Source organism: Astatotilapia calliptera, chromosome 16 (genome assembly GCF_900246225.1).
Source record: "Astatotilapia calliptera chromosome 16, fAstCal1.2, whole genome shotgun sequence".
In the NCBI taxonomy this organism is placed as follows: domain Eukaryota; kingdom Metazoa; phylum Chordata; class Actinopteri; order Cichliformes; family Cichlidae; genus Astatotilapia; species Astatotilapia calliptera.
Window position 1 is genome coordinate 35,201,254 of NC_039317.1, and position 23,943 is coordinate 35,225,196.

General features: G+C 43.9%; 1 protein-coding gene across 6 annotated transcripts in view; it reads right to left on the minus strand.

Annotated features, from left to right (window-relative positions):
• LOC113007498 (titin-like) overlaps positions 1-23,943 on the minus strand; it is a 175,484-nt gene that overhangs the window by 21,719 nt on the left and 129,822 nt on the right. For all 6 annotated transcript variants that reach the window (XM_026144120.1, XM_026144123.1, XM_026144122.1 and 3 more), the window contains 12 exons: positions 6,590-23,869; positions 6,185-6,481; positions 5,357-5,944; positions 4,956-5,258; positions 4,542-4,838; positions 4,165-4,452; positions 3,735-4,040; positions 3,286-3,588; positions 2,895-3,200; positions 1,003-2,766; positions 553-846; positions 58-342 (listed from right to left, as the gene is read on the minus strand). In XM_026144120.1, coding sequence (XP_025999905.1) covers positions 58-342; positions 553-846; positions 1,003-2,766; positions 2,895-3,200; positions 3,286-3,588; positions 3,735-4,040; positions 4,165-4,452; positions 4,542-4,838; positions 4,956-5,258; positions 5,357-5,944; positions 6,185-6,481; positions 6,590-23,869 — 22,311 coding nt within the window. The remainder of the gene's footprint in view (positions 1-57; positions 343-552; positions 847-1,002; positions 2,767-2,894; positions 3,201-3,285; positions 3,589-3,734; positions 4,041-4,164; positions 4,453-4,541; positions 4,839-4,955; positions 5,259-5,356; positions 5,945-6,184; positions 6,482-6,589; positions 23,870-23,943) is intronic.

The following is a 23,943-nucleotide window of genomic DNA, read 5'->3' on the forward strand; positions in this document are numbered from 1 at the left end:
ATAGAATGGTAAATATTGATACTGAAGTATAGGGAGAAAACTTTCAAAAATGCAAACCTTGGACTTGAACAAGGATGTTTTCCTTTTTGGTTCCAGACCCATTGGTAGCTTCCACAGTGTAGCGCCCACAGTGTGAACGATCAGCATCCCTGACAAAGAGGGTGCTGGATCCAGGAACTGTAATAATGTCCATCATCTTTTTTGTAATCTCCACACCTTCTCGGAACCAGACAACTTTGGGAACTGGGCGTCCAGTGATGGTCACCTTTAGCCTGATGCTGTCTCCTGCCTTGACTGTCAAACCTTCAAAGTACTCTGGGCCAAACTCAATGTTTGGAAGAGCTGGTTTGGGAAAAAAGGCATTAGTTTACAGCGGGCAGCTTTAGTAAGCTATGTAGAGGTAATTCTTGGAAAAATGAGCTGAGGAAAACATGGGTAGCAACCAAGGGAAACAAAAGCATTGGACTTCAACTATACTATTTACCCTTTAAACTCTGATTTAATGCTTCCCCAATATCTACACTGTCCAAGCTCTTTCCTGCTATTACTCACCATTTTCACTTCTGACAGCAATCATGCCAGAAGAGTTGGATGGAGGACTGACAACACCCATGGCATTTCTGGCAATGACCCTAAACTCATAGCGTTCATTTATTGCCAAACCAGTGACGGTATACTGACAGTCGTGCACATCAGTCAAGTTGGCCTTGAACCAGCGTCCATGTCCTTGGCGTTTCTCGATATTGTATCCAACAATCTTGCTACCGCCATCACGTTTGGGTGCATCCCATTTCAGTGACACTGAGTCACTAGTCACATCAGTGTAATCAGGCTGGCCAGGAGGATCTGAAATGCATAATGCACCTTTTAACTCTTTGCCACAGTGTTTTTATTCCGACAACATTTTTCTCAGATTTTATACATAACATGCAAAATTTCCAGCATGTTGTATTTTTCTAGTGTAACAAAGGGATTTATGTCATGGTCTGAATTAATACTCACCAACTGGACTGACGGCCATGATTGGTTTGCTCTCATCACTCATTCGGCTGAACCCAGCATCATTCTGTGCATAGACTCTAAAGGAGTATTCAAGGCCTTCAATGAGCTCCAAAATCCTGTGATCTGTTTCTTTGATCAACATAGTGTTCACCTTTTGCCACATAATGCTATTCTTCTCCTTCTTCTCCACATGATAGCCCTGAATAGGGGTGCCACCATCATAGATAGGTTTCTCCCATTGAATGGTCATACCATCGTTGGTAACATTGTATACAATCGGCTTGCCTGGTGGGCCTGGTGGTCTGAATTGGTGCTTGGCAATAACCATTTGCGAAAGCAGAGGCTCGCTGACACCATACCTGTTTTCAGCACACACTCTAAACTGGTATTGGACACCTTTGATAAGGTTGGAGACTTTGAATTGAGTATCCTGTACACTGGAGGAGGCCATCTTCCAGTCATTTTGGGAGGTATCACGTTTCTCCACGGTGTAGCAAGTTATGTCTCCACCACCATAGTCATTTGGTTCATCCCATGAGATCATAATGCTTTCTGCTCTCACTTCGTCCAGTCGGATAGGTCCAACAGGCTTTGATGGTGGTCCCAGTGTGATGACATGGATGTGGAAGGATTTCCTGTTCACTTTGTTGTCAAGGGTTAAGGTGTATTTGCCCTCATTCTCCTTCTTCACATTCTTAATCATTAGGGTGGCTTTGTTTTCTGTTGTCTTGAAGCGTACTTGATCACTCTCTTTAAGCGGCAGGCTGTCCTTCATCCAAAGAACAGAAGGTCTGGGTTTGCCTTTGTATGGCAGTTCAATGTGCACATTGTGACCCAGGCGAATGCTGATGCTACCATGTGGATATTCTGTAAGGTCTGCCTCTGGTGTAATAATGTAGTCAATGACCTTGATAGGTCCAATTTCAACAAAATCTCCATGTCCTTTCTCATTCCTGGCAGCAACTCTAAAGAACATGTTCGAGTGCTCCTTCAGTTTCTTTACCTCAAACTCACACTGTCTGCTTGTTCCTCCTAATGACCAATCTTCATTCTTGACCTTCTTCTCAATAATGTAGTCAGAGATTATACTACCACCATCGTAATCTGGTTTAAGCCACTGGAGAGTGATGGAGGTCTTTGATGAATCTTTCATTGAAACCTCCTTGACTGGGCCTGGAGTTTCTGTAGCCTTAACAGGTTCATGTGTTTCACATGGATCACCGATACCATTCTCATTCTCTGCTAAGACACGGAAGAAGAAGGATGTCTTTTCAGAAAGATCTTCAATGGTGTATGTTGTGTCTGTGCATTTGTTTGTCACCATAGAGTATGATCTCTTGGATGAGTCTCTCTTCTCCACAACATAGTTAGTAATCTCTGCACCGCCATCAAGAAGTGGGGCCTCCCAGCAGAGAGTCACCTTTCCACGGGTCACCTCCTTCAGGACCAGGTTCCTGCACTGAGCTGGGGTGTCTTGGACTTTGACAGACAGAGTCACTGTCTTGGGCTCACCCACACCATTCTCTATCTTTACTGTATATTTTCCAGTATCAAGCTTGGTCACCTCACGCATAACAAGGACTGTGCTTGTGTCTGAATGGTGGAATTCATATTTGGGATCGTGGTCAATGCATTCTTCTCCCTTGCTCCAAGAGGCAGTGGGCGCAGGTCTGCCCTTCAATGGAACAGACAGCTCAACATCCTTGCCGGCCTTCACAATGTAGTGAGTTCTCATGGCAACATCAGAGTCAATCTGGGCCTCCTCTGGGAAGGGAGTATATAGAAGGTCATACAGGGGAAACTATATGTGGGCAACATGAATACAAAACAAGAAACACATGCTGTACACTGAAGACACGATTTATTTTATTTTCAATAAGTAATGAATTTACCCAGGATGTCCTTAGCCTGCACTGGTTCAGTCATCTCCAGAGGCTCTCCGCGACCAGCACAATTGACAGCAGAGACTCTGAAGAAGTAGTTAACATTTGGTTTTAAATTGTGGACAACATATTCTGTTGTTTTAACCTCTCCTTTGGAGGTAATCATAGCCCATTCTTTTTCTCCCTCCACAAGCTTTTCCACCATGTAACTTGTGACCTCACTTCCTCCATCCCATTCTGGCTTGGACCAGCCCAAAGTGATGGAAGTCTTGGTAGAGTCCACCACCTTTAACTTGCAAGGCTCATCTGGTGGATCTGTAAGTACCATGTATTTGTTAAGTGGAGTGTAGATTAGTAATCATTACTTTTGTGGTAAATCTGTGAATCTAAGTGTACTTACCAACTGGGTCAGCAGCCTTATAATAGTCTGATGCATCAGAAAACGGTCCCTCTCCGGCCTTGTTAATGGCACACACACGATACTGGTATTCATTTCCTTCTGTCAAGTGATAAACTGTCTGTTTGGCGTCAGTGACAGGCTCTTTATAAACTCTGATCCAGCGCAAGCTCTTCTTGTCTCGTCTCTCCAGGTAGTAGCCTGTCACTGCACTGCCTCCATCCACACCTGGTTTGCCCCATTCCACCACCATAGTGGACTTTGTAATGGTGGTCACCTCAGGGGTATGAGGCTGCCCAGGAGTGACTTTAAGAACAGACAATAGGTATGTTAAGATCACAGAACAGTGAAGTTAATGACAAAAAAGCCTGATAAAAATAAAATGTGTTAAAAAGAAGAAGAAACACAGAGGATAGCTGCTGTGGATTCCATGCCACTCTAGTGAAACCTACCAAAGGCATTCTTAGCGATGACAGACTCTGACTCCAGTGGTTCTCCAACTCCATACTTGTTAACACCCATTACACGGAATACATACTCATTTCCACGGACCAGCTTGCCAACAGTAATGTACGTCTGTTCACACCTTTCAGAAACTGTTGACCACACCACTCTACTGGTTTCACGTCTTTCAACAATGTAGTGGGTGACTTTGGAGCCTCCCTGGTCACACTCAGGCACAGGTTCCCAGCTGAACATAATTCTTTCTGCTGTGATGGAGTTGAAGTTAATAATGCCAGCTGGGGGTCCAGGTTTGTCTAAGGAAAGATAAAAAATTAAAATAACATGGATGGATGAGATGATGGAGGCTTTATAGTCTGGATTTAAACTGGTTAGGAATTCAGATGTAAGGAAATGTGAGAATCAATAACTTATAAATACCTAGGATTTCAGTTCTGATGGTTGCAGATGCTGACCCCAGAACATTCTTAATCTTGATCTCATATGAACCTGTGTCATTGCGAGTTGCATCCTTGATCAGAACAGCAGAAGAGTCCGTTGTGCTTTCAGCAGACACAGTGGAGGTTGTTACTAGCTCCTTTCCATTCTTGAGCCACTCAATCGTTGGTAGAGGCTTGGCAATAATTCCTACTCTGAGCTTAACTGTAGCTCCAGCTTTGTACTGAACTACATCCAGGTACTCTGGAGGAAGGTCTATAGCTGGGGCACCTGTGACGAGAAACATTTATACAAGTGTATAAATAAAATTATTACAAGTAATTAATAAATGTCCATATAATTTTGGATTATATGCTCACCACATGCATCAACACAAGTCACTGGTCCAGCAATGAGAGATGGATTGCTGACAGACCCAACTGCATTCTTAGCATAAACTCTGAACTCATAAGACTCATCCTGGGTCAGTCCAGATACAGTGAAACCCATCTCAATGATGTTTGTAAAGTTGGCCTTCACCCATCTGCCGCTGGGTGCCTCCCTCCTTTCTACACTGTAACCAGTAATCTTACTGCCACCATCATATGGAGGCCTCTGCCAGGCCAGACTGACCGAGTTCTTCGTGACTTCGGTGACATGAACATTTGCCGGGGGTTCTGTGTTATTAAAGGGAGAAAGATCAAAGTTTAATAAAGTAACTGCAAAGATTTTCAGTTGTAAGCTCATATAATTAAGGCATAAAACTGCAAAAATTAAATACTTAAAATACTGACCACAGGCATCAATAGCAAGCACTTCTTCTGATGTTTTGCTCATTTTTCCAATACCAGCAGAATTTTCAGCTGCCACCTTGAATTCATAGATAAGACCAGGGCAGATGTTTGTGACACGCCACTGGTCTCCTGGGATTGGGGTCTTATTGATTTTCTGCCAAAGGATGCTGGTCCTCTCTTTCATCTGGAGATGGTATCCAACTACAGGGTTTCCACCATCATTGACTGGCTCATTCCAGCAGACTGTGAGACTCTCTCTAGATACATAGCTAACCCAAGGTGTGGATGGAGGTCCAGGCACAGCTGTTACAGAACACACTCTTGTTAGAATACATTAACAAAGATGCCTTGTTCATAAAACAGAAGAATTGGAATTGAAGATACAGGATAAAGTGGCTTACTGTATGGAAGCTTTATCATGACCGGCTTGCTGTCAATATGATCACTGATGCCATAACGATTCTCAGCCTTAATTCTGAACTGGTACTCCTCTCCTTTAGTCAGCTTAGTCACCTTGATCTCACTTCTGGCAATGGTAGTCGACACCTCTACCCAGGCAGGAGTGCTGGTTTCACGTTTAAGAACAACATAATTCGTAACAGGACTGCCACCATCGTACTCTGGAGGAGTCCATTTCAGACACACTGTGGTCTCTCCAACTTCTCCAATCTGAACTGGACCAACAGGAGGTCCAGGTCTGTCCAGCACAACGAAGATAATGAAAATCTTGGTAGTACCTCCTGCATTTGAGGCTGTGATTTCATATTTGCCAGCATCCACTGAAACACTTTCATTTAGGGTGATGATTAAACTATCTGGAGTTACTTCTGTCAGCAGCCTCTTGGATCCCTTAATGACAATATTGTTCTTGGAAACAGTGACCTTTGGCATGGGCCTGCCAGTTAATGGAATCTCAAAGGTCAGATTGGATCCTGCTCTTACATAAACTGTATTCTTGGGGTAGTTCTTTAGGTCAAACTCTGGAGCCTCTGTTGGAAAAGAAAAATAATAACACAGGACTGTGGTAAGACATGGCAGCTTAGTAAAACAATAATAATGTTTATTATTTCGGAAATACCATAGCTTTTAAAAACTTGCCCATTTATATAAATTAGGATTATTATAATTATTATAATTAGGATTAATTATACATAGACATAGCATGTCAGAAATGTACATTATGTAATATGTGTAATCTGAAAAGTTTAAAGTAAAGACAGCAACAATACCGTGTATTTCCTTGACAATAACTGGAACGATCATCTCCTTGGGTTCACTAAGTCCAGCATGGTTCTCAGCACGGACTCTGAAAAAGTACTCAGCACCTTCCCTAAGGCTCTTGATTGTGTGAGTCAAGATCCTCACAGTGGCACATTTCACCCATTTGGTCTGTCCTTTCTCCAGGGCATCAATAAGATAACCAGTGACTCTGCTTCCGCCATCATATTCTGGTCTGGTCCAGGCAATAGTAACACTGTCCTTGGTAACATTTGCAACTCCAAGTTTCATAGGTGGACTTGGTACCTCTATAACAGACAGCAGGACAATTTTATTAAGTCCATAATATTGATTTATGATGTTTTTAAAGAAAAAACCTTTACATTACATTTATAAGCACTCAGTGCATATGTTACCTGTGATCTTTGTCCCAGCCTTAGCGTCCTGAGGGACACCCACTCCATACTCATTTTCTCCAATAACTCTGAAATAATAGATAGCTCCCTCCTGTAGGTCTTCCACCTTGTAAGTCAGAGTGTGGCAGTTGCCAGTCACAGACACCCAGGCTTTCTTACTGGCCTCACGTTTTTCAACATGGTAGGCCTTTACTGCATCACCACCATCATTCTCTGGAGGATCCCAAGTGAGGGTTGCAGAATCCCTGGTCACTGAAGTTACTTTAACGTTCACTGGGGGTCCTGGAGAGTCAAGTACTTTGACAACCACAGGCAACGTTGCTTTTCCTAGTGGTGATTCAATTGTGACAGTGTATTCTCCAGAGTCATTTCTAGTTGACTTCTCAATAGTCAATGAAGTGCTGGATTCTGTTGATTCAATGGTTCCTCTGACTTTCAGATCAACACCCTCCTTAGCCCATGTCACTGATGGCAAAGGGTTTCCCTTGAATGGCACATTAAGAGTAAATGCTGTACCATGCTTAACAGAGAGCACTTTACGCATCTCAATGTCAACATCAAATGATGGTTCTGCAGTTCTGTCCTTTGCGGCAGATGGATTTGAATATGGACTACGCACACTGCTGCCAACTTTATTGATTGCTTTAACACAGAATTCATATTCTGCATCTGTCTTCAATCCAGTGATGGTGAATTCTAAGCTCTTTGTAAGAGGGATGGCCTCAACCCATCTTGCTAGTTCTTCAGGTGACTCAAGTACCTCCTCTTCCTCCTCATATTCTTCTTCTTCCTCTGGTTTCTGGATGTAGTCTCTGTATTCTACACTGTATCCAAGGATAGGAGCACCACCATCATCTGTTGGTGGTTTCCAGACAATAGACACGGTGTCTTTGGTTGAATTCACAATCTTTGGCTTGGTTGGACGAGAAGGAATGACCAGAGGATCTACTGCTCTGAATGTTGCAGATGGTTCACTCGGTGGACTCAAACCAGCTGCATTTTCAGCATAAACTCGGAAGTCATATTCACAACCCTTGCGGAGTTTAGTTACTACTGTGGTAAATTCAGGAACTGGATCTCTGTTCACACGGACCCAACGCATGCTTGTTTTCTCACGCCGCTCAATCACATATCCAGTAATGGGACTGCCTCCATCATTGGCTGGCTTGCACCAGGTGAGGGTCATTGAGTCTCCAGTTATAGTAGTGACATCAACACTAGCTGGAGCAGTGGCAAAGGTGTATGGATTTGTAACCTTTATAACATCACTCTCCAGAGCTTCACCAACACCATGCTTGTTAATAGCAAGAACCCTAAAGATATAGTCATTGTCCTTGAGCAGACCTGTGACTTTAAAGAATGTTTTTGTGACATCTGCCTTCACCAGTGTCCATGACAGCCGACTGGTCTCACGTTTTTCAACAACATAATGAGTGATGTCTGCACCACCAGATTCCTGAGGTGGACCCCAAGACAGAGTGCACTCTGCTGCTGTGATACCTGTAATCTGAAGTGGTCCTGCTGAGGGTCCTGGCCTATCTAGAATCACACAGTTTATTGGCATGGTAACTGTTCCACCAATATTTTGTAAAGTCAGGGCATACTGTCCAGAATCTCTTCTGATACAATCCTTCATAGTGAGACACGTGCTGGTGTCTGTTGAAACAATTTGAATTCTAGCTCTTAGCTCGATTTCTTTGCCATTCTTGGTCCATGAAATGACAGGAGCAGGACGTCCCGCAAGATCCGCATTAATCTTTAGAGTTTCTCCGGCTTTCACAAACACGGTCTCTCTGAACTTCACATCAATCATGATGCGTGGTGGCTCCACATCATCTTTAATAGTGATGGGACCAGTATTGTCTGATGGTATACTAAACAGTCCAGCTGCATTCTTTGCAATGACACGGAAATCATACTGGCTGTTCTCTGTAAGGCCTGTCACATCATAATGGGTCTCAGGTACATTAGTGAAGTTGCACCTTGTCCATCGTCCTTCTGGAAGGTCTCTGCGTTCAATTGTGTAACCAGAAACCTTTGCTCCACCATCATATTCTGGTTTTTCCCAAGATAAGGAGACTGATGTTCTGGTGATTGCAATGATAATGGGTTTACCTGGAGGGTCACATGGATCTCTTGCTGCTACGGCTTCACAAGCCTTGCTACATTTACCAATACCGGCAATATTTTCAGCATATACACGGTATTCATACATCATGCCCTCTTCAATTCCAGTGACTTTGTACTCTGTATCTTTGATCATTCCTCTGTTCATCTTTGTCCAAAGAATGCTAGAACGCTCCTTCCTCTCCAGGTGGTAGCCCAGAACAGGACTACCACCATCACTAACTGGCTCATTCCAAGTCACCAGCATATAAGACTTGGTGGCCAGTTTCACTATGGGTGTAGAAGGAGGTCCGGGCTGTTTAAAATTGTACTGAGCAGTGATTCCAGGTGAATCCAGATAACTACTCTTTCCATAGCGGTTAACAGCATAAATACGAAACTGATACTCTGCTCCATGTGTAAGGCGGCCAGCTTTGAAAGCTGTTCTAGCAACATTACTTGCTATCATCTGCCATTCCTGTGTGTTTGTGTCTCTCTTCTCCACAATGTAGTTGCTGATGGAGCAGCCACCATCATATTCTGGTGGGGACCAGGAAAGGGAGATGCTGTCTGAAGTCACTGCATCCACCTTAATTCCTTTAGGTGGACCTGGCTTATCAAGGACAATGACTCCAATATCTGCTGTAACAGTTCCTGCTGTGTTTGCCAAAGTCATTTCATACTTCCCAACATGTTCCTTCTTAGCCTCTTTGATAATGATTTTGGATGAGGCTGCAGTGTTTAAGATAGAAACTGATGTGGTTTGCTTCAAAGGAAGGCCATCCTTCTTCCAGGACACAGCGGGCTTTGGTCTGCCTCTTATTGGAACCTCAAAAGTGAGGTCACCTCCAGCCTTCACAGTGTATGTGGTAAACAGCAAGTTGATAGATGGTTCAATAGCAACATCCTTTGCAACCACAGGTAAGCCAAGATCCTTTGGCTCACTCTTCCCCTTCTCATTGATTGCAACAACTCTGAATAAATAAGCTTCATTTGGAGTTAAATTAGGAATAGTTGCTTCCGGTACCTTAACTGTACATGCTGTGCCCCATTTATCCCCACTCTTAGGCTTAAATTCTACATTGTAGCACATTACTTTGCATCCACCATCATGAGCAGGTTTCTCCCAAGCCAGTGACACACTAGTCTTGGTCAAATCTACAAGGGTAACCTTGCTTGGTGGCAAAGGTACCTCAGCTACCTTTACTTCTTTGGTTTCGACCATCTGGCCTTGGCCATATTCATTAACAGCACAGATTCTGAAGTAGAAAATTCCACCTTCTGGCAGGTCTTCTACCTTAAATGAGTTTGCTGTACAGTTGCTGGTGACAGCAGCATAGGCCTTCCTAACAGACTCTCTCTTCTCTATGATGTAGTTTGTGATTTTAGAGCCACCATCAGTAAGTGGAGTATCCCAGGCAAGAGTCACTGAATCCTTCTTTAGCTCCTTCACGGTAAAGTTTTGTGGTGCACTTGGTGTATCCAAAATTCTCACTGCAACAATTGCAGATTTTTTCCCACTGCTGTTTTCTAGTGTTAGTGAGTATTTGCCACTGTCAAAGCGATTAACATTGTCAATGACAAGCATGGTGAATGAACGAGTAGTATCAATTACAGCACGCTCTGTAAGGGTACTGTCAACTTTCTCCCATTTTACAGCAGGCTCAGGTCTTCCTCTGATGGTGACAAAGAGGCGTAGAGTCCCACCAGCACGGACAGATAGAACCTTTCTGAGTTCAGCATCAAGTTCTATCTCTGGTGCTTCTGCCCTGTCAGAAGTAACCACTGTGCCATGGACATTAGCAGCCTCCCCCACTCCTTCTGAATTTATTGCATAGACACGGAACTGGTACTCTCCACCCTCCTTCAAGTCTGTTATAGTTAATTTGGTGGCTTGAATGCCACTGGGTGGAGTGAACATTGTCCATTCTTTTTCAACTGGTGCTTCTACTGCTGGTGCTATCTCTGCCTCCTCTGTTGACTCAGGTACCGGTGTATACTCCCTCATTTCAACAATGTATCCCTTGATATAAGCACCGCCATCAAAGTCAGGTTTGCCCCAAGACAGAGAGACAGAGGACTTTGTGTAGTCTGTTACTTTAGGATGGTGCGGAGGCCCAGGTGGTCTTATGGCATCACATGCCCTGTAGAACAGGGACAGCTCACTGAAATCTCCCATTCCAACCTCATTCTCAGCAGCAACACGGAACTCATAGAAGTGATCTGTGCTCAGACCTGTGACTTTAAACTGAGCGTCTGTAAGCTTTTGTCTGTTGCATTTTGTCCACCGTACACTGTCTTTGTCACGTTTTTCAAGATGGTAGCCTTCAATTTCAGCTCCACCAGTCTGTTCAGGAGCTGTCCACGACAAAACTATAGAGTCCTTTGTGATCAGACTGGCTTCTGGAGTTCCAGGAGCGCTAGGAGGCTTGTAAGGATTGCGTGCAATAATGGGTTCACTTTCCAGATAGTCACCAATGCCATATTTGTTCACTGCTCTGACTCTGAAAATGTATTCATCTCCAGGAAGCAAATTTGTTACTTTATGGTACAGACCCTTGATGTCTGATGCAGCCACGGTCCAGGACAACCTGCTAGTCTCTCTCTTCTCCAGCACATAGTGAGTGATACTGGCTCCGCCATCTAGAGCTGGCTCAGACCAGGCAAGAATGCACCTGTCGGCCATGACTCCAGTAATCTTCATGGGTCCAGTGGGTGGACCTGGTTTATCAAGGACTTTAACTGTGATAGGGAACACTTTTGTACCACCCAGATTTTTGAGGATGAGGTCATAGTGGCCACTATCAAGCTTGGTTACATCCTTAATCGTCATTGCTGCACGTTTCTGTGTAGTTTTCACTTCGATGCGCAAAGCTTTGTCCATTTCCTTGCCCTCTTTCAGCCAGAGCACCTCAGGAATTGGTTTTCCATAGATGTCTGCATCCAGAAGCAGATTTTCTCCAGCATTTACAACAATAACATCTTTGTATTTAGGATCCATTGAGGCCCTTGGTGGTTCAATTTCATCAGTAGCAGTAATAGGTCCAGAGCTGTCAGATGGCTCGCTAAAGATGCCAGCTGCATTTCTTGCAATAACTCTAAATTCATATTGCTCATTTTCTGTTAGACCAGTGACAGTGTACTCAGTCTCAACTATATTGGTAAAGTTAGCTCTTACCCAGCGTCCATCAGGAGAGGCGAGGTCTTTCCTTTCCACAATATATCCATTCACTTTGCTACCACCATCATACTGAGGCTTAGTCCACTGAATCCTGATCTGGTTCTTAGAAATAGATACAGCTTCTGGGGTACCAGGAGGATCACATGGGTCGCGAGCAACAAAGGACTCGGATACTTTACTGCATCGGCCAATGCCAACAATATTTTCAGCATAAACTCTAAATTCATATCCAATACCCTCCTCAAGGTTAACGATCTTGAATTGTGTGTCTGTAATGAGAGTCTTGTTCAGTTTGCTCCATAGAATGCTGCTTCTTTCCTTGCTTTCCAAATGGTAGCCAATAACTGCACTTCCACCATCATTGACTGGCTCATTCCATTCAATGATCATCATTTCTTTAGTTGCATATTTCACATGTGGTGTTCCTGGAGGACCCGGTGGTTTGAATGGATATTGCACCACAATGGCCTTGGAATCCAGAGGCGCACCCTTTCCATATCTATTTTCAGCTATGATTCTGAACTGATATTCTGAACCTGTCTTCAGCTTGCTGACCTTAAAAGCTGTTCTAGCTAGCTGAGTGGTGACTGTTTGCCATGTTGTACTGGTTGTGTCTCTCTTTTCTACTATGTAATTCTTTACTTGGCATCCACCGGTGTACTCTGGGGGGTCCCAGGAGAGGTGGACAAAGGTGTTGCTCACTTCAACAATCTTGACTGGCCCTTTTGGTGGACCAGGCTTGTCGAGGATAATGACAGATACATCCTCTGCGGTTGTTCCAGTGGTGTTGGCTGCTGTAATTGTGTATTTGCCAAAGTCCTCCTTGCATGCCTCAGTAATTTCTATTCCCGTTGTTGTTTTAGTGGATATTATATTCATTCTTGATGTCACCTTCAAAGGCTGACCATCCTTGGCCCAGGTGACTTTAGGTTTTGGCCTGCCAAGAACAGGAAAATCTAACTTTAGATCCTTTCCAGCTAATACACTGTAAGTGTTGAATGGAATTTTGATGCTGGGCTCCATGGTCATGTCAGTGGCAATCACAGGTGCAGCAAGTGCTTTTGGCTCACTCTTTCCCTTTTCATTGTAAGCAATGATGCGGAATAGGTATTCTGTTCCAGCTGTAAGGCCTGTGACAGTACCTTCACATGTTTTTGTATTTGTTGCAACTCCCCACTTATCTGTACCCTTAGGTTGCATCTCAATTAGATAGCCAGCAATTCTGCTCCCTCCATCCTGCTCAGGTTTCTCCCAGGCCAGTGAGACACTGGATTTAGTGACATCATTGAGGAAGATCTTTCCAACAGGCAGTGGTACTTCAGAGGCCTTGGAGGCAGTCTTTGTTTCCACAGCCGGCCCAATTCCATATTCATTCTCAGCCATGACTCTAAAGTAGTACATAGCACCTTCAATCAAGTTCTCAACTTTGAATGTTGTTTTGGTGCATTTTGTGGACACATTTGCATATGCCTTTCTTGTTGATTCACGTTTGTCAATGACATAGTTCTTGATTTTGGCACCTCCATCAATCAATGGAGCATCCCAAGCAAGAGTGACAGAGTCCTTTCTGATTTCTTTAACAACAAGGTTCTGTGGGGCCCCAGGGGCATCCAGAATTTTAACTGAAATAACCTCAGACACAGTGCCACTGCTGTTAGTCAGTGTGAGGGTGTATTTTCCTGAGTCACTTCTGTCACATGAGTCAATAGACAACTGTGTGAAATTATGAGCTTTCTCGACCACTGGTTTTTCAGTCAGGTTTCCATCATCCTTAGTCCACTTTATCTCAGGTGTTGGTCTGCCCTTAAATGGAATATTGATTCTAACAGAGCCGCCTGCTTTCAGTACAATGCCCTTCCTCAGCTCAGAGTCAAGGTGGATCTCAGGTGGTTCGACCCTTTCTTCAGGCTTAGCTGTTCCAGACAGAACTGCCGGCTCGCCAACTCCCAATTTGTTCAGAGCACACACTTGAATCTTGTACTCCTGAGCCTCAGTAAGCTTTGTAATTTCATATTTGTTGACACGCAGGCCAGTTGGAGGAGTGACCATGGTCCATTCTTCCTCTTCAGCCTTGCAGACTTCAACAATATATCCTTGAATGACACTGCCACCATCAGACAGAGGTTTACCCCATGACACAGTAATAGAAGTCTTTGTTGAGTCAATCACATGCACATATCCTGGGGCTCCAGGTTTGTACTTGGGATCACAGGCCTTGTAGTATGAACTTGCAAGGCTTGGCTCTCCCACTCCAACTATGTTCTCAGCAGCCACTCGGAATTCATACTCATGGCCTGTGGTCAGGCCTGTAACTCTAAATGAGAGATCAGTGACCTTCTGTCTGTTGCATCTGGTCCATTTGATCCCGGTTCTATCCTTTTTCTCAATTATGTAATTTGTAATTTCACTGCCACCATCAGTCTCAGGGGCAGACCAAGAGATGGTCATACCATCATGGGCAATGTTAGATACATCCTCAATGTGAGGTGGACCAGGGAGAACAAATGGAGTTTTCATTATTACTGCACCAGACTCCAGTGGCTCACTTACACCATGACTATTAACTGCCATTACACGGAACATATACTCGTCACCTTCCAGTAATTTGGTAACTTTGTAGCATGTGGTGCCACAGTTGCTAGAAACAACAGTCCAAGCTAGACGACTTGTCTCCCTTCTTTCAATGATGTAATGTGTAATAGGACTACCTCCATCATGTAGAGGGGGGTGCCATACCAGTGTGCATCTATCTTCAGCGACTCCAGTGACATGGAGTGGTCCTTCACATGGGCTAGGTTTATCCAGTACTAAAACCTTAAATTGAACAGTCTCACTACCGGCTTCATTTTTCAGCTGGAGTGTATAAGTTCCACCATCAACTCTAATGGAGTCTTTAATGACAATCATTGCATGGTTTTCTGTGTTTCTGATCTCTAGTCGAAGTGTGTTTTCAACTGGTTTGTCATCTTTGAACCACTGGATTGTTGGCAGCGGCTTGCCACGTACATCAGCATCTAGCTTGAATGTCTCTCCAGCATTGACAATAATGGTCTTGGTGAATGCAGGATCAATGGAGAATTTGGGTGCCTCCACAGCATCACTTGCAGTTATAGGTCCACTGTTATATGATGGTTTGCTGACAGTGCCAACAGCATTTTTAGCAATGACTCTAAAGTCATACTGTGCATTTTCAGTCAGACCAGTCACTGTAAACTGGGTCTCAATCACATTAGTAAAATTTGCCTTTACCCACCTGCCCTCGGGCAGATCACGCTTTTCCACAATATAGCCAGTGATATTGCTTCCACCATCATATTCTGGTTTAGTCCACTGAATGACAATGGTGTCTTTGGTCACATGGATGGCCTCTGGTATTCCAGGAGGATCACATGGATCACGGGCAACACATCCCTCTGAGACTTTGCTGCTCCTTCCAATTCCAACAATATTTTCAGCATAAACCCTGTATTCATATTCAACACCCTCCTCCAAGGGGTAACTCTTGAAACTTGTCTCGTGGATGAGAGTCTTGTTGATCTTGACCCAGAGAATACTATTCCTCTCTTTCCTTTCAAGATGGTAGCCAAGAACAGGACTGCCTCCATCTGTGACAGGTTCATGCCACTCAACAATTTGGTGGTCCCTAGAGAGAGAAGAGATGAAAGGAGTGCCTGGAGGGCCTGGCTCTCTGTATGGGTACTGAGCAACTACAGCAGATGAATCCAGACCATGGCTTTTACCATAACGGTTCTGGGCAATGATCCTGAACTGGTACTCAGCTCCAGTCTTTAGTCTAGGTACTTTTATGGTGGTTCTGGCCCAGTTGATACTAACATTCTCCCATGTTGTAGTAGTCGTATCTCTTTTCTGTACAACGTAGTTTGAAATTTGGCATCCACCATTGTGTTTTGGTGGGTCCCATGATATAGTGACACTCTGTGTTGTGATTTCATCAAATCTCACAGGGCCACATGGAGGGCCAGGTTTGTCAAGTACAATGACTTCAATTGTTGTGTCCTTCTTTCCAGCTGAGTTGGCAACATTTATGCTGTACATACCACCATCATCGCCTGCTGCCTCTTTTATGCTTAGTGTTGTATGTGTTGGTGTATTGACAATATGGACTCTTGTAGTAAACTTCAACGGAGCGCCATCTTTAGTCCATGTGATGGTAGGTTTAGGACGTCCAAAGATAGGAATGTCAATGTTAATGTCTTTGCCCACATGAACACTGTAGCTGCTGAATTCTGGACGGGCATCTGGCTCAAAGACCAAGTTTTTGGTCATCACTGGCCCGGAAAGGACTTTGGGATCACTCTTCCCTTTATCATTGACAGCTGTAATTCTGAAAAGATACTCCTCTCCTGGGTTCAAATTGGAGACTGTTGCTTCCATTGTCTTAAAAGTGTTTACAGCAGACCATTTCTCTTGACCCTTCAGCTGCACCTCAAGCAAGTACTGCACGATCCTGCTACCACCATCATACTCTGGCCTCTCCCAGGCCAGAGAGATGCTTGTTTTTGTCTGATCTGTAACAATTAAACTCTTTGGAGCCTGGGGCACTTCTGAGACCTTAAGAGGATCAACAGTTGCTGCAGGCAGACCAACACCATAAGCATTCTCTGCAAGTACACGGAAGTAGTAACTGCAGCCCTCCTGGAGTGGTTCGATCTGCCATGAAAGAGCATGACAATTTGTGACAACAGCTGCAAATGTTTTGCGTGTGCTTTCTCTTTTTTCAACAATGTAGTTTTTGATCTTGGATCCACCATCCAACAGAGGTGGTTCCCATTCCAATGTTACTGACTGGTTTGTAATTTCTTTCACTTTAAGATTAACAGGAGCACTAGGTGTGTCAAGGACGCGGACAACAACCAATGCAGATTTGGTTCCACTGGAATTCTCTGCAGAGACTGTGTATTTTCCACTGTCATTTCTGCTCATTTTATCAATCACAAGCAATGTATAACTGCTGGTTATCTCAACCTGAGCACTCTCTTTAAGGGGAGCTTCATCTTTGTCCCACTTTATAGTAGGTGTGGGCCTGCCTTTGATAGGAATGAAGAGTCTTAGGGACGCACCAGCTTTAATGGTAACAATTTTTCTTAGTTCTGGGTCAATGTCAAGGTCTGGCTCATCTGCTCTGTCCGTAGCAACAACAATTCCAGCAACATCAGCATGCTCACCAACTCCTACTTTGTTGATTGCATATACTCTAAACTTGTATGCCTGGTTTTCTTTCAGATTTGCAACTTCAAACTTAGTCTTCTTAACACCTGTAGCTGGTGTGCACATTATCCATTCTTCAACAACTGTGTCTGTGGCAGCTCCTTCAGCAGCAGGTGCTTCAGCAGTAGTAGTGCAGCACTCAACAATGTATCCCTGAATCTCACAGCCTCCATCAGAAATGGGTTTTCCCCATGACAGGAATACTGATGTTCTTGTAGTGTCTGTAACTCTTGGGTTATGTGGTGGGCCAGGCCTAAAGATAGGATCAAGAGCTTTGTAGAAAACAGTTGGGGAGCTTGGCTCACCAACACCAACAGAATTCTCAGCTGCAACTCTGAATTCATAATTGTGGCTTTCCAAAAGTCCTTTGACCTTAAAACTCAAATCAGTGACTGTTTGCCTATTGCACCTAGTCCATCTTACGCCTTCTTTGTCATGCTTCTCAATTATGTATCCAGTTACAGGACTGCCACCATCTTCAGAAGGAGCCTCCCAGGTAAGCACCATTGAATCCTTTTTAATATTTGAAACTTCTAAGTTCTTGGGCGATCCAGGTAGCATGTATGGATCCTTGATTATGACAGCAGGAGATTCAAGTGGTGCGCCTACTCCAAATTGGTTGACAGCACGGACTCTGAAGATGTACTCATTTCCCTCCAGGAGCTTAGTAACTTTTAGACAAATGTTCTCCACTTTTTGTTCAACTACAGTCCAGATTAGTCTGCTTGTCTCTCTTCTCTCCACAATGTAGTGACAGATCTTGCTGCCACCATCCTGCAATGGTGGTTTCCATGCAAGGCAGCATCTGTCTTTGGTTATTCCTGTGACAACAAGAGGCCCTTGTGGTTCTCCAGGTTTATCTAGAACAACAACATTGACCTGTACAGTCTTTTCTCCTCCAGGATTTTTCAGTAGCAAAATGTATTGCCCTCCATCAGACAGTTTAGCTTCTTTGACAGATATAAAAGCTTTGGTGGGTGTGTTCTTGATTTCCCTGTGAATTGTGTTGCCTAGTTCCTGCTCTCCCTTCATCCAGTGGATAGAGGGCAGTGGTTTTCCATGAACATCTGCATCAATTTTGAAGTTGTCGCCAGCACTGACCACAATATTCTGTGTATACTCTGGGTCAATGCTTATGCGCGGTGGCTCAATCTCATCTCTGGCAGTAATTGGACCAGTGCTGTAAGAAGGAATACTGAAAACACCAGCAGCATTTCTGGCAATGACACGAAACTCATACTGATTGCCCTCCACAAGTCCACTTGCTAAATATTCCGTCTCAATTACATTAGTAAAATTAGCCTTCAACCAACGACCCTCTGGAAGCTCCTTCTTTTCCACAATGTAGCCTGTAACCTTTGCACCACCATCATACTCAGGTTTGGTCCAAACAATAGTCACTGAGTCCTTAGTAATCTTTATTGCCTCTGGGGTGCCAGGTGGATCACAAGGATCTCTAGCAATATAGCCCTCCGACACTTTACTTGCTTTGCCTATTCCAACTATGTTTTCAGCATACACTCTGTATTCATACTCCATTCCTGGTTCTAGACCAGTGGTCTTAAAGGTTTGGTCTGTAATAAGAGATTTGTTTAGTTTGACCCAAAGGATGCTGTTCCTCTCTTTACGTTCAAGGTGGTAGCCCAAGATAGAACTTCCACCATCAATGACAGGTTCATTCCAGGTGACCACCATGCTATCTTTGGTGCAGACTGCAATGGATGGTGTACCTGGAGGGCCTGGGAGTTTATATGGGTATTGAGCCAAAATGCATGGTGATAGAAGAGCTGGACCTTTTCCATATCTGTTTTCTGCAGTAATTCTAAACTGATACTCAGAACCTGTTTTCAGCCTGCCTGCCTTAATTTTGGTCCTTGCTAGGTTGGAAGATACAACCATCCAGGCAGTTGTAGATGTGTCTCTCTTTTCTACAATATAGCTTTTGATGGTGCAACCACCATCATACTCTGGTGGATTCCAGGAGATGGTTACACTGTCAGAAGTGACTTCCTCTACCTTAACTGGACCACCTGGTTGGCCAGGTTTGTCAAGAACAACAATGCCAATATCTGCTTTAGTCTCTCCTGCTGTGTTGGTAAGAGTAATAATGTAGTGTCCAACATCATCTTTAGTAGCTTCTTTTATAGTGAGGTTCAGCATTGTGTCTGTAGCACCAAAGTTTACTCTGCTAGTTCTCTTAAGAGGGAGACCATCCTTTACCCATGAAACTGTTGCTTTGGGGCGTGCAATATAAGGAACCTCCACTTTCAAGTCTTCTCCTGCCAACACAGTAAATGTGTTGAACAACATTTTGACAGCAGGTGCAATAACAAGGTCTTTTACAATCACAGGGACTCCAATCTGACGTGGATCACTTGTTCCTTTTTCATTTCTTGCAGCAACACGGAACATATATTCTTCACCTGCATTTAGTCCACTAATAGTAGCTTCTGTTTCTTTTACGATCAGTGCTTGGGTCCACTTGTCAGCACCCTTAGGCAGGATCTCAACAACATAACAGCCCACTCTACTGCCACCATCATGCTCTGGCTTCTCCCAGGAGAGAGTGACACTGTTTTTGGTAACATCCTTAAGAGTGATTTTGCCAGGAGGCTGTGGTTTCTCTGACACCTTAACTGATTCACCAGTCTCAATGGGCAAGCCGATGCCATACTCATTCTCCGCTAAAACTCTAAAGTAATAGTTGCATCCTTCCAGGAGCTGGTCAACAGTGAAGGTGGTTTGATAGCAGAGAGCATTGACTGTGGCATATGCTTTTCTTGTAGACTCACGTTTTTCAACAACATAATTCTTAATTTTAACTCCACCATCATTCACTGGTGGATCCCAAGTCAGAGTCACAGCATCCTTTGTCACAGCAGTAATTTTCAGATTCTGTGGGGCACTTGGTGTATCAAGCACTCTGACTTGTACTGTAACTGTCTTGGAGCCAGAGCTGTTCTCAACAGTAAGATTATACTTTCCACTGTCAAATCGGTTGACATTTTCAATTATCAGTGATGTGTATGATGTTGTGCTGTCAATGATTGCCCTCTCAACTGGTTCCCCATCTCCTTTGGTCCATTTTACCTGAGGGGGTGGTCTGCCTCTGATAGGCACAAACAGTCTAAGTGAACAGCAAGCTCTAAGCCTGACAACTGACCGAAGTTCCGCATCCAAATCAATCTCAGGAGGGAGAAGCCTGTCCTCTGCCTTTGGATTACCAGGTACAGATGCTGCCTCTCCAATTCCTTCACTATTGACAGCAGAGATGTGAATCTTGTACTCTTGATTCTCCTTCAGGTTAACAATGGTGAATGAGGTAGCAGGAAGACCTTCCTTGGGTGTCACAATGGTCCATTCCTCTTCTTCCTTCTTTTCAGATGGGATGCATGTTTCTACAATGTAGCCCATTATTTCACAGCCACCATCAAATGCAGGTTTGTTCCAAGCCACAGTAATTGAAGACTTGGTTGTATCCAAGATTCTGGGGTTGCATGGAGCTTCAGGCTTGTATAGTCCATCAGTAGCCTTGTAGAATGGACTAGACACACTTGGTACACTCAATCCGGCAGCATTCTCAGCAATAATTCTGAATTCATATTCATGTCCAACAACAAGACCTGTTGCCTTGAACTGCAGATCTTTGACTTTCCTCTTGTTACACTTGACCCAACGGAGGCCCATTCTATCTTTTCTTTCAATATGGTAGGTGGTGATGGGAGTTCCACCATCACTCTTAGGTGCTTGCCACATGACAACCATTGAGTCTTTAGTGATAGCTGTCACCTCAGCATTCTCAGGAGGATCTGGAATCACATATGGGTTGTCTGCAATAGTGGGTTGTGATTCAAGCGATTCGCCAATTCCATATTTGTTCACTGCCATTACTCTAAAAATGTATTCGTTTCCTTTGAGCAGCTTAGTAACCTTGTATTGTGTATCTTGGAGGTCTGAAACAACACTGGTCCAAACCAGTCTGCTTGATTCACGCTTCTCAATCACATATCCTTCAATCTTGGAACCACCATCATCTGCAGGTGGAGCCCAGGAGAGTGCACAGTTCTCAGCTGTGACATCAGTTACCTTAAGAGGTCCAACTGGTGGTCCTGGTCTGTCAAGCACTTTAACATTAAAAATGTGCTTTGCAAATCCACCAACATTAGTGGCAGTCAAAATGAATTCACCTCCATCTGGCCTTATAGAGTCCTTGTTGGTTAGAGTAGTTGTCAGTTCAGTGAACCTAACTTCCAGTTTCATTGTATTCTCAACCTCCTTTCCATTTTTGGTCCAAACCATAGATGGTGTTGGTTGACCAGCAATATCAGCTTCAAGCTTGAATGACTCTCCTGCCTTTAGTAGAACAACATCCCTAAAGATGGCATCTACCATAATGCGTGGTTCGATAATGTCATCTTTGCAGATAATAGGATCTGAAGGCTCAGAAGGTATGCTCACTGCACCTGCTGAGTTTCTGGCTATGATACGGAACTCATATGAGGCATCTTGAGTTAGTCCACTAACAGTGAACGTTGTTTCAATTATGTTGGTAAAGTTGGCTCTCATCCAGCGACCAGCAGGCAGTTCTCTCTTCTCCACAATGTAGCCGGTGATTTTGAACCCACCATCATACTCAGGCTTTGTCCACTGAATAGTAATGGCATTCTTGTTGACAGATATTGGCACAGGCTGACCTGGTGGGTCAACAGGGTCCAAGGCCAATATCGGTTCTGAGGCCTTGCTGGGTTTACCAATTCCAGCCATGTTTTCAGCCATGACACGAAACTCATAAGCAACTCCATCTTCAAGTCCAGAGGATTTAAAGATATTTCCTTTTACAAGACCCTTGCTAATCCTATACCACATTATGCTGGTTCTTTCTTTCCTCTCAACATGGTAGCCAATGACTTCATTTCCACCATCATTCACAGGCTCATTCCAGCCAATTGTTATTGAGTTTTTGGTAAATGCAACAACGTTAGGAGTACCTGGAGGACCAGGGACTTTGAATGGATAGGCAGCCACCACTGTCTCTGAAGTAATAGGAGGTCCAACACCATATCTGTTCTTAGCCTTTATTCTGAACTGATACTCTGATCCAGTAGTTAACCGGATGGCTTTAAACATTGTGCGGATGACGGTAGACGACAACTCAGTCCATGTTTGAGAAGTGGTGTCTCGTATTTCAATGACATAGTTGTTGATGGGAACCCCTCCATCATTCTCAGGAGCGTCCCATGAAAAGATACAATAAGTACGAGATATTTCCACAATCTTAACGGGTCCTTTGGGTGGACCAGGTACATCATGAACTTTCAGAGTGATGCTGTCTGTCACAGATCCAACAATGTTCTTTCCTGTCATGGTGTATACACCACTGTCAGCTCTGGTGCACTCACTGATGCTGATAATGACTGTAGCAGCAGTCGTTTCTACATTGGTCCTCTGTGTGAGTTTCAGGGCTGCGCCATCCTTCTGCCAAGAGACAGTTGGTCTAGGACGTCCCATAACTGGAATTTCAACCTTGATATCATCTCCTGCCTTGGCAATAACAGTCTTGTGACAAACTCCACGCAGGTCAAACTCTGGCAAAGAAGTAGAGTCCTTGACAACAATGGGTTTGCTCTCCTTTGGAATACTCCTACCTGAGTGATTGACAGCCATTACATGGAAAATGTACTCCTCATTCTCATTGAGATTCTTCACAGTGAAATCCATGTTCTTGACCGTCGTAATATGAGACCACTGATCAGTTCCCTTCTTCTGGGCTTCCAGGACATATCCTGTAATTCTGCTTCCACCGTCATGCTTAGGTTTGGTCCAAGCCAGGCTGATAGAGTTCTTGGTGATATCAGTAGGAATAATGCTCTCTGGAGAGCTTGGTGTCTGGGATGCACGAATTGGATCAGAAGTTTCAACCGCCTCACCGATACCATACTCATTCTCAGCAGACACTCTGAAATAGTACTCACAACCTTCACCCAGGTCACAAATTCTGACTGAAGTAGTTGGGCACTTTGTAACAACAGTAGCAAAAGCCTTGCGTGTTGATTCTCTTTTCTCAATGATATAGTTTGTGATCTTTGCACCACCATCAATGAGAGGCATTTCCCACTGAAGCGTAATGCTTTCTTTGTCAATCTTGATTGGTTTTAGGTTAAGCGGAGGCCCAGGTGAATCCAGAACTCTCACGTGTATGTCAGCACTCTTCTTTCCAGCTGAGTTTTCGAGGGTAAGCTCATATTTGCCTGCATCAATTCTTGAACTCTCAGGAATGATCAGCATTGTAAATGATTCAGTGCTGTCAATGACTGCACGTGGAACAGGTCCGCCTTCCTTGGTCCAGGTGACAGTAGGTGTAGGACGTCCCTTGATTGGCACAAAAAGGCGAATGGAGCAGCCAGCTCTGACAACAAGAGTTCTTCTGAGCTCAACATCAAGCTCCATTCCAGGTTCAGCTGCATGCTCCACAATCTCAGTGAATTCCTTAGTTTCGGCAGGTTCTCCCACTCCTTTAGCATTCACAGCACTAATTCTGAAGCAGTATTTTGCACCAGTGTCTAGTTCAGGAACAACAAATTCTGTGATCCTAAGTGGAGATGATGGGGTATCCTTAACCCATTCTTCTGTTCCTTCTTTTTTGTGCTCAATGACATATCCAGTAACTTCCAGTCCACCATTATGAAGAGGTTTTCCCCAGTTCAGAGTGGCAGTGGTTTTGGTTGTGTCTGTAACTCTTGGATTGACTGGAGGTCCAGGTGGATCTATAAGATATAAAAGAGGAAATTATTATTATTATAATTAATAAAATAAATCTAGAATTTTACACAAAAAAATC